The 11,439-nt window shown below is 36.2% G+C and overlaps 1 protein-coding gene across 2 annotated transcripts; it reads right to left on the bottom strand.

Annotated features, from left to right (window-relative positions):
- Positions 1-1,759: 1,759 nt before the first annotated feature.
- On the bottom strand, positions 1,760-11,024 carry LOC108179115 (uncharacterized). Of its 2 annotated transcripts, XM_087262217.1 has the most exons (11): positions 10,934-11,024; positions 9,315-9,421; positions 7,941-8,152; positions 6,768-7,844; positions 6,514-6,682; positions 5,540-6,433; positions 5,379-5,446; positions 5,133-5,205; positions 4,998-5,057; positions 4,245-4,355; positions 1,760-2,276 (listed from the first exon to the last, which is right to left on the bottom strand). In XM_087262217.1, exons 3-6 carry the CDS (start codon positions 8,149-8,151, stop codon positions 6,298-6,300), a joined length of 1,593 nt encoding a protein of 530 aa, XP_087118343.1. In that variant the 5' UTR covers position 8,152; positions 9,315-9,421; positions 10,934-11,024; the 3' UTR covers positions 1,760-2,276; positions 4,245-4,355; positions 4,998-5,057; positions 5,133-5,205; positions 5,379-5,446; positions 5,540-6,297. The 2 variants fall into 2 exon arrangements, with proteins under 2 accessions (XP_087118343.1, XP_087118342.1); XM_087262216.1 differs by lacking the exon at positions 10,934-11,024 and having other exon boundaries at positions 9,315-10,927.
- Positions 11,025-11,439: the final 415 nt, after the last annotated feature.

Here is an 11,439-nt window from a genome sequence, read left to right as displayed (position 1 = left end):
AGAGACAGGTAGGCATTAAATAAATATGCTTCACGGTTTACAACCATTGTGTTTAGTGACAGAGATGAAGCTCTGCTACAATTTCCCTCAACTTTTCCAGCACATGAAGCTAACAAGGCATGAGCTAATGAATGTTGCATAACATTGCATTCGGCAAAATGCACCCACACAAATGGTCTGATCGCAAAACAGACATCTGCTGTGAAACTGAACAGACAATGAGTGGCTGGACATCTAAGAGCATTTCTGAGGGTGAAGACCACTAACTTCATTAGCGAGCCCTCCCTCAGGAAGCAAGCAGACGGCTAATGGGAAATAAGAACTACTTATGTTAGCGTCTGGTTCAATGAAGCACGACCGGCATGCTTGGTTGTACTTTAAGCTTTGTTCTATCTAAATTAATTTAAGGTGGCTCAGTGAATTTTAGTGGCTCACGGTGACCAAATTAGCTGCTGGAACACATTAGCAGAATACAGTGTGCTTGTAAATGTCTTTTCAGATCAGGGCAAGAAAAACCATGCTTGAAGTGTCATAAGGATATGTGAATCTGAGCAAACAACATCAATTATTGAATTCGATCTTTTACATTCTCTAAAATTTAATTTAAAATGGTGTTTGTGCAAAATTTATAGTTGTATGATCCTGTTAAACGCATCACTTTATATGCATTCATTCACGCTAACATTAATATCTCCTGTTTAAAATATTATGAACAGCAGCTATGCTATTTCTACCAAGATTGTGCAGAGTCACTTCATCAGATCCAAGACCTGTAAAGAGATGACACCAATCCTGATATAATTATATCCTGAATATTTTGCTAATGTATCTTAAAGGACTGGAATACCCCAAAATCCCTACAGAACAATCCAGCTTAAACCAGCCCAGGCTGGTTGGCTGGTTTTAGCTGGTCGACCAGCCTGGTTTTAGAGGGGTTTTGGCCAATTCCAGGCTGGTTTCCAGCCATTTCCAGCCTGGTCTTAGCTGGTCAGGGAGATGACCAGCTAAAACAGGGATGGGCAAACTTGAGTTTTGTTCCAACACTAGTCAAACACACCTGAACAAACTAATCAGTGTCTTCAAGATCACTTGAACTCTATAGGGAGGTCTGTTTGAATGAAGTTGGAGCTAAACTGTGCAGGACACCGGCCCTCCAGGACCGAGATTGCCCACCCCTGAGCTAAAACCAGCTTGATCAGCCTAGTCAGACTAGGAGTCCAGCCAAAACCAGCTATGTCCAGCTTAAACCATGCTGGTGAAGCTGGAAACCAGCCTGGAAATGGCCAAAACCCCTCTAAAACCATGCATGTCAACCAGCTAAAACCAGCCAACCAGCCTAGGCTGGTTTAAGCTGGATTTTTTTAGCATGGATGAAAATCCTGCCATCATTTACTGATCCAAACCTGTTTGAGTTTCCTTTTTTGACTATAGATACACTGTAAAAAATAACGGGTGAAATATACGGTAAAATACCGGCAGCTGTGGTTGCCAGAAGTTCACCGTAAAATATAAGGTTGCAACGTGCAATGCTTTACAGAATACTTTTTGATGATCTGTAAATTTTACAGTTGAAAACTGCTGTATGTTTACAGTAAATTTCTGTTAAATAAAACAAATGTATTGTAAACATGTTTACAGTAAATTACTTTAAAAATAGCAGTCGTAAGTGTAAATTCCTTTACAGTAAACTACTGTGTATAATAAATATACTGTAAAACTAACTACATTCTATTTCCGTAATAAACATAAAACAACTGTATTAAATATAATAGTATTTTATTGTAAAGTTCAGTTTTACAGAAAATTACCGGCAGCTGTGGTTGCCAGAACTTTACCGTAAAAAACACGGTAAAACACAAAAGACATTACAGTTGTTTGCCACAGATTTTACAACAATCAATCAGGTTTTTGAATTGCAAAATGAACTAGTAAATACAGTCTATAGCAACTGAAGGCACAAACTATAATTATTAGATTTTAATGAAACTACATACAGGGACTGTGTTAAAACAGTTTGAGCTGATCCAATAACTTGACCAGTGTACTCACAAAGGCGTGTTGATGTTGGAAATAAAATGTGTCCATATATAAAAGTAAGGATAATCAATGAAGACATATACTGTACATCCATCAGGGCTGCTTGCTCTGGTTGAACAATAGTATTGAGCCCACACTTGACGGAAGACACAGGACTGTGTATGTTCCAAACTTGAAATGTAGTACTGCCTGAAGTCTTGCATGTAGTCACTATTTCAATATGGACTGGCATGATCTCTCTGCAGAAAACAGACACAAAGACAAGTTAGTTCAAGAGAAATATGCTTGAACTGAAATAAACTCAGTCTTCTTTTCTTTAATTGATTACCAATGAACTGCACACAAGCAACACCATAGAATTTTGTAGGCCACTTTAATAATAAATACAATAATTAATAATCAATATTAGGGCAAAAGATTGAAATAGACACATCTCAGCACTGAGCTATCATAAGTATTTGCTTCACTCTGTCAGCTTGGAGCCTAAATTCAACAATTCACACAATTTGTGCTAAATCATCAGATAGGAGTCATCAGATACAATCCTAGTCATTCTTACAAAAAAATACACTAAAGTTTTCTAGGTTGAGTAATTGCTATAACTATAATAAAATAATTGTTTTTAAAAATATATATTTGTAGAAAAACTAGTTTAAATATAAAGTTGATAAAATATTTACATTGTGTGCCATTTTTGCTTTAAACTGCAATTAAAGATCTGTGTTGACAGTACATTTTTCAAAAGAGTATACAAACATCATTGTCTGCTATAAAGAGTCTTTTACTTTATCTTTTATCCCAAACCATTATTTTTAGTGTGTGGTCATAATTAAAGGGACAGTTGAACAAACAATGAAAATTTTGTCATTAATTACTCACCTTCATGTTGTTCTAAAACCTTAAGACTTCTGTCCATCTTCAGAACACAAATTATTATTATTTTTATTTAATCTAAGAGCTCTTTCTGATCCTCCCACAGATAGCAATGCTCCTTGTGTGAAGCAATGATAATACTTTTGGGAAACATTTTCAACAACACTTCTGATGTATAACATGGTACACTGGGAGCATTACCCAGTGTATATCATAACACCAGTTACATCATCATAACATTTTTATTTAACTACTGATTACATGTACTTATTAAGGGAGGATAAGAAAGTTCTTGGACTAAATATAAAATATATTTTAGTGTGTTTAAAAGATGAACAAAGGTCTTTCGTTTTTAGAACTACATGAACATAATAACAGAATTTTCTTTTTTAGATGAACCATTCCTTAAATGCATTATGCTAATATATTATTATAATCACAGTGTTGCAGGTATTGTTAATGCTGTTCTGTTGTCAACTATTGTTGTTTATTGATATAAAATTTGATGGTAAACACTATAATCTAAAGTTGTAAAATGATGTTAATAGACAAAAAAATCGATTAACTCGAGGAAATCATGTGGCAAAGTAAAAGTATTTATTAATATACTTTTTAGGGCGACATGGTAGCGCAGTGGGTAGCACGATCGCCTCACTGCAAGAAAGTCGCTGGTTTGAGTCCCGGCTGGGTCAGTTGGCATTTCTGTGTGGAGTTTGCATGTTCTCCCTACGTTCGCATGGGTTTCCTCCGGGTGCTCCGGTTTCCCCCACAGTCCAAACACATGCGGTATAGGTGAATTGGGTAAGCTAAATTGTCCGTAGTGTATGAGTGTGTATGGGTGTTTCCCAGTGACGGGTTGCAGCTGGAAGGGCATCCGCTGCGTAAAACATATGCTGGATAAGTTGGCGGTTCATTCCGCTGTGGCGACCCACAATAAAGGGATTAATATAGGGACTAAGTTAAAAAGAAAATGAATGAATAAATATACTTTTTACGCTTTGATTAATTCACATTTTAAAACATGAATTAAATAAATAGTTTTACAATTGTCTATTTATTTGTCCATTTAAATGGTAATTTATGTAAATTTTTATGCTTCAATTATTAAATTGATAATTTGCTTCTTCATTTTATTTCTGACCAGCACTCCTGCTCCTCTATATAAATACACCTACTGTAGCTAAAACATAAATGCACCATTTATTTAATTTGTGTATTTATACTGTGTATCTTTTTTTAATTACAAAAATGAAATGATGAAATAACAATTTTTATCACCCACGACTGCTTGAGTCTACCTAGCATTTGTTACACCATACTATAACACTGCTTACCATCAATTATCCTTAAGACTGGCGTCTGACTGGGTCCAGACTTGACTGAAGAGAGGTCTCTTACACACAGGATACAATGTTCAGAAAACCGGAACTTTTAGAAGGTCCTCTCTGTGAACAGGGGAAAAGAAACAAAAAAGGAACAATTCTAACATTAATAGTTATTAAATAAATATAACTAATTTTAGCATTTAAACAATAGCTACAGTAAATATTGCTGCAGTTTCGAAATATTGAGCAGTTTGTGTTATTTCCAACTCAAAAGAATAATAATAATAATGTAAACAATGTACATAAATATAATACAATTTAGCTGAGATTTTCTTTACTCTTTTTTTTTTTTTTAAACACAAACAAACTTTACTAAGATGACAATGTGATGAATGTGTGGTAATATTGTTCTGTAAATGTGCAAGACAACTTTAGCAATATAATTTTTTATTATTTTTTAAAAGCTAGCATAAAATTAAGTTAAATATAAACTAAAATAAAATTACACTTCAGTTGAGATCAAGCATAAAAATCTGTTTTGAGATTGTAAATTAGGACAATCCACTGCTATACAAGGAAAGATTGGAAACACGTTTGGGTTGTAATAAAATACTCTTTTAATGAAAGGTAATTTTAGTTCTACAATTTTGTGATACCAACAGAGTAAGGTTAGTTGAGCAACTGACCAAACAGTAGCATGTATGATCTGACAAATTGATGCATGGCAGTTAATTTAAAAGCTTATAATTTATATGTACTCACTGAAGCTTAGAGCCTGGCCACACCCCGTTTCTGCAAAGTTGGAAGCACCGAATTGCTCATCTGTGTAAGGTAAAGCAAGAGTTAAATAGGTAATTAGTACTTTTAAATTGATGTTTAATAATCAACAAAACTTACCCAAATTTATACTTGAAAGGTCTCTTATCCAAATAGAGACTTGTCAGGAAAAGAGAGTCCTTGTGTTCAAACTCTGGCAGACATAAGAAAATATATTGTCCTAAATAAGACAAAAATGTTTCAAGCATATCTTTCACTCTTTTAAAAGCAGTATGCACACTACATGTACTAAATAAATGGCTACATTTAGGGAAAAACAACAGCTGTGCTTCACAAGCCGCTCAACAAGTTCAACACAACACATACCGTTATTGCAGCAACCAAAGTTGCAATCCTGATCTCTTTCCATTGTTTCCTGATGAACTTTAGTGTTGCTGTTCAATAAAGTGGATACAACAAAAATGTCTCATTAAAAGTGAAATTTTTAAAAAAATAAACATTATTAAAAAAAAAGTATTAATTAACACTTTTTGTCCAGAAATGTGTTTCCTTGAAGTCATCATCTAGTGAAGGTTGAATGCAGTGCCTGAAATGTGTTAGAAGATAAAAGCTTTAATTTTACACAATATGCAATATTTAGCTTATAGAATGTGTTTACACATGCTGTTTTGTGTAAAAATAATTACATAAATATTCTCAAGTGTTTAGTTTACTTACTTTTACGTAGATTCTTAGATTTTAGCAATCCCACCAGTCATTAACTTAATCTGAAGTGTCACAATAATCACTGAAAAAAAGGTGTCTGGAAAGCATTTTCCAAAAGGTTTATTAAACTCCGCATGTAATCAGCCAAACACTCTGAACTCCTTGCTAGTACCAGAATATTTTGAAACAAAAAAAATAAATTAATAATAATTATAAATGCCAAAATCATAAGCATATAACACTATGTGCAGGGAGTATAATGAATTTGTTTTGTAACATCTTTAGAAAAATTAATTTAGTATATAAATTTGCTCTTTCCCTCAATGAAAACTAGAAAAAAAATGGAACAAATGCAGCCTTTAACAAAAATGTCTGTTACATTGTACTTTTAACAAAATCTGGAATAAGCCAGTTTACCAATTAAACAAAAACAATGCTCAATAAAACATTATCATTAACCCAAATACTAAAAGCGTACTTTCTTTGTTGGTGGTTAACAGATAAGGTAAACTGAAAACTCAATTAGTGGTGTATACGTGTTGTGTTAACACTTCAAATGATGTGAACTGAAAGTCCATATTTAACATGCCTCTCTCCACTCATGATCTGAGAGATCTGCAATGAGTGTGAGGACTCTTGGATTCACTGTTAGCTGTTTCTTGTTTTTCTTAGTTTCCACTTTTGTGCCCTTCTCAGGATTGATGTTGAAGAAACACCTTTTTGAATGCAAGAATTCAAAATTAACCACTAGATTAAGTGATTTGTTTAAAATAAATAAATAAATAAAATTATTTACCTCTGAATAAACTCAAGTGTGGAGCCCAGACCCACAGGATAGTGAATGTTGAGGCAGTAGTAGGTTGCAAACATCATGCAAACAGCCGAGATGAAGGTGGAGATGTATTCGTTGACAATTTTCTGGTCAACACTCAGCATGAAATGCTTTGCAGCATAACATGATGTTCCTGCAAGAAAACATAGTTAGAAAACAACTATTACACATGTATTACACATGAGCTCTGACTCCTTCAAAAAAACAGATCAACTTACCGCATACAATGATGCATGGAGTCACAGGTAAGCCTTCCACTTGTACTTCTTTTGCCATACAAGTTTCTTCCACATAGAAGAACAAGTCCTCCTCTTTTTCATTAAAGTAGGAGAGGATGAGGAGCACCAGATCTTTTACATCTTCTGAGCAGCCCTCCAGCTGTCCTCTCAGAATTTTCAGCTTTGTGGCCGCTTGCAAAACATGTTTGCTTTTTTCTGCACAAACACTTCTCATGAAATCTAAAACTCGTTTTCCTTTTTTTTCAACATTACTGAGGAAAGTCTCTTTCAGGGAAACACCAGTTAATTCATGAAAGTGAACTGCCATGCCAACTTCCTTGAATAAGAAAGGCCACTCTTGCATGAGGAATTGCAGATCGGTTCCACTGTTCACTGATTTACGCTGGGAGAAGTATGTGCACTTCATGAGATGTTTTACCTCCTCTGTGTTGAAGGTTGCCTGTTCAAATATCACTTTCATTTTCTCTTTTTTCTCTTCTTGGCTTTCCAGTGTCTCACTCACTGGCATAAACTTCATTTCCCACTTTATGCAGCCATATGTGTCCTGAACAGCTGCCCTCTGTTCAGCTGTGATTTCATCTGTGTCAAATTCATCTGACCCCCGTCTGCGCTTCAATATTCTTGGTACTGAAGACCGCTTTACATTTTCAATTCGTGCTTGCAGCTGCTTGACGAGTGAGTGATATCCTGTTCCTACCACATCACCTTCTATAACATCTTGCAGTGACAGTGGATACTTTGCTACCATTTTCTTCGCAACCTCTGTGGAGGATTGTTTACCAGGAGAAGAAGAGGCATGCATCATTTCAGCAACTACAATTCGGATCAGTTCTCTGCGTAACTTTGAGCTTGGCCTTTTCCCTCTCTCCAAACTCTGCATTAAGGCTTCTGGGAGCTTCTCCCATGGAATCTGGAAGCTGTCGACCCAATCTGCAGTAGCAATCATGTGTCTGGGTGATGGTGAGGGTGAGGGTGAGGAAGACAGTGAGACTGAGGAGCAGGCTGAGGACACTGGAGAGGTCAATGTTGACTGACTATGGAATTCAGTTGTCTCTGCTGTAAAATAAATTGAAATTTAAATGTACAGAATGAAATTTGTTTTTTTTTATCTTAACTTACAAGTAAATGTAACTTTCTGCATAATGTACTTACTGGATTGTTTCCATGCAGCCAACAGTTTTCTAGCTTGAACTGGTCTCAGTACTGTGAGCAGATCAGCTTCCTTAATATACTGTAAATCTTCAGTGGCTCCCACACCTAAAGATTGTAATGTCTCCAATACAATATTTAGATTTGAGGTTGGTAGGTCTGGTAACACATTAGTAATGGCACTGCTTATGTTGCTTGGCTCTACGTCATCCATTCTGAGTAAAAAAATGTAAAAAGACAAAAAGAAAAAAAAAAACTTTCAATTTTGACAGCACAAGACATAATTAGTGTGACAAAACACTGTGTTTCAATGGAACCAGTCGTTGTCCATCTTTCATGTAAGCAGCCAATGGATAGAAATCAATCATGTCACAGATGTTAAAACACTGGATCATTTCATTGTCTTTCCTCACTGAGTACACATGGTACTGAGGAAGGAATTCTGCTGTGTACATTGACACCAAAAGATAAACGGTGTTGTTTTTTACCAAAATGAGCACAAGTTCACCAAATTCCACCAAGTCAGTATACCCTGTGACAAGGAACTGTCCTTTCTTGTAGGCTGTTCCTTTATAAACCATTTCTACTGTGACAGCTGTGTTGGTATCAGTGAAACCATATTGTCTGACTGCATCCTGAATGCCTTTACTGTACAGTGTTGAGTAGAATGGAGAAGCACCTTTAATTTGCAAAACAGCCTGTCTATTGGAGCCTGCTGATAAATAAGCCTGCAACATCTGATGTCTGTTAGACAAAGTGAGACCAAGGTTTTTGAAATTCCTCAAATTTCTTGCACATCTTTTGAAATAGCTATGCTTGCTTTCGAAACGCATTGTCCACAATCTAATCAAGGGGCCAAATTTCAGAGTCAGTGCTGGATAATGGCGTAAGTAATGATGCTTAGGTCTCAGCTTAGTTTCGGGGAATATAGATGTTCTGGATTCTAAATACTCTTCAATAAGGACTTCAAGATATGCAATTTGAGGAACAGAGATTTTCTGAGCACATACCATGTCCACAATGTCTTTCAGCTGCAGAGTCAGCTGCCACACATCATCTGCTGCATCTTTCACTTGATCACCAATTATGAGAGGCATCAGTCTTAAAAAATTCCAGTTCTGTATTGCATTTCCAGTGAGCTTACCTGCTTGAGGGTTGACCTCACATGGCTTAGCAGCAGCATCTGAGGCACAGTATTTGAACTGTTTAATACGCCTGTTCAATGTAGAGTATGTGAACCATTTTTTTTTTTTTATGAAGTATTTCAGATACAGTGCCACATCATATGACAAAACACCCTCAAATATGTCGTGTCCCACACAAGGTGGCAGACCAGGCTGACACACATTAAAGTATTTCAAAGTATTGAATTCTGACCTGAATTTTACTCCTTCCACGTCTTGTGCTCCTTCTGCTTGGATGCGGTCAATTGCTGAGTTATAGTTTTGAATTGTCCGGGCTGGTCCACACAGATTTGGATCACCCTGAAATTCAGATCGAGTAATTAGACAATATCTACAGAAATGTTCTGCACGGCTGAAATTTTCAGAGAACCCACCAATGCAGTGGGATCCTAAATTATCGCCGGCAATGCAATAGACCGTTCCTTTTACTACGGTTTCATCTGAAACAGGAATTCCATTCTCCTCCAAATACTTTAAGTCTGCTAGTAAATTAGAGAACACCTTAGCATGCCCAAATTCTTTAAAATCTTTTTCTCTGCACAATAAAACAAGTGACATGTGGTTTGTGTCTGACCTTACATGAAGTGGCAAATTAGCTACAGATAAATAAACAGCTAATATTTTATGTCTTGTCTTTGCAGAGCCTAAAGGATTAACAACTTCGAATGCATCCTGATACAGTACTAGTTTTAGGCCTGATGGATTCTGAACAAAAAAGTCATTTGATTTGAACATCTGGCCATCAGTAACATCAGTTAAAACATCTGTGGGTGTGTCAGTGGGGTGCTCCTCAGACATACAATCCTGCCACATATCAGACTGCAATAAGCATTTTAAAGTCTCTTTGACTGGCACATAATAGGCAAACCTATCTTTTCTGTTCTCATCCCTTCCTAACAAAACAGTCTTAGGCTCCACATAATTGAAATTTTTTTTGAAACACTGAGCTCTTGTGTGTGCAGTCCTCATTGGCCCTGTATGACATGCAGAAAACAGATCAGATTCCTTGACAGACTGACAAATTTTGGTGATCTCATCTTCTGTTAAGGATGTTTCATTCTTTAGCTGTGAAGCAAGTTTACTTAAAGTATATGTCTGACCCAACTCGTGTATATTTTGAATCTCCTCAACAATGTTCTGTGTGGTTGAATCAGGCACTAAGAGCTGCCCTTGCAGTTTTAAGTAAAATAAACAAATATTTTTAAGAAAAAGATCGTTGAAATCGTCGGATGTATCTACATCACATTCAAATTCATGGCCACAGTCATGTGACGTTAATTCGGTTGTTACAGATTGTGAAGATGACTGATAAGCCGACGAGTCTCTGTACAAGTCACTAATTGTGCTTTCTGTGAAATGTTTGTGTTTCCGTGACATGTGGGAGGTAAAGGAAGATTTAACTTTAAAAGCATCTGTGCATCCTCTTACTGGACAACTCACAACACGTCCTTCTACAATGTGGTCTTTCAAGTGTGCTATTAGAGATTTAGCATCTTCACACTGTCGATCACATAACGCCATTGCACATTTAATAGGCATAACATCTGTCCCGACAGCAACGTTAACAGGCGCATTTACGTTATGTTTTCTGTAAAAATGAGCCTTAAGCGATGCATATGTACAGAAAGTCTGTTTGCATTCGGCTGCAAAGCACTTAAATAAACGCGGTTCATTTCGGTGAAGTTTGCAATGTATTACATAAGCCCTCAATGATTTGACTGACTTGCCACAGAAATTGCAACTCAACATCGCTAATACTGATTCTGTAAAAATGTACTTTTAGTGTAGAACCGTGTTGTCAAACAGACTTACCTCGAAAAGAGAAGTGGAGTTAGCAGGTGCCAAAGGTTTGCACTAAGCATCACAAGTTGAAGAGCGGGCGCGCTAAATCGGCGGCTGAAATATAAAATGTCGACAGTTCACGTTAGCTCATTGGGCGGTGCTATTCCGCCATTTTAAACGGTGTGCGCGCTTATTTTTCGCCAACTGAAATATAAAATAACGTTGACAGTTCACCTTCGTTTACTGAGTGGTGCTATTACTACATTTAAATATGCACTTTGAATAGTATAAATGTTCGTAATTTATACTCAAGTTAACAAGTAATTGTTAAATAAATACACTTTGCGTCAGACAAAAAGTCTTCCCCCAACTTCACAATTTGCAAGTTACCCTATGAAAAAATTTAAAATAGGCATTGGACTCACCACTTGCATTGCATGCAGATCGTGATTTTTTTTTTCTCTGCATGTGTGTTCATGTTTTTTACAGAATTTTTAAAACATGCTGTTTAATAATAAATAATCAATAATAAAACA

Source organism: Danio rerio, chromosome 7 (genome assembly GCF_052040795.2).
Source record: "Danio rerio strain M-AB ecotype USA chromosome 7, GRCz13ab, whole genome shotgun sequence".
In the NCBI taxonomy this organism is placed as follows: domain Eukaryota; kingdom Metazoa; phylum Chordata; class Actinopteri; order Cypriniformes; family Danionidae; genus Danio; species Danio rerio.
Note: the sequence above shows the minus strand (reverse complement) of the source record. Positions and strands in the feature narration are given on the sequence as shown.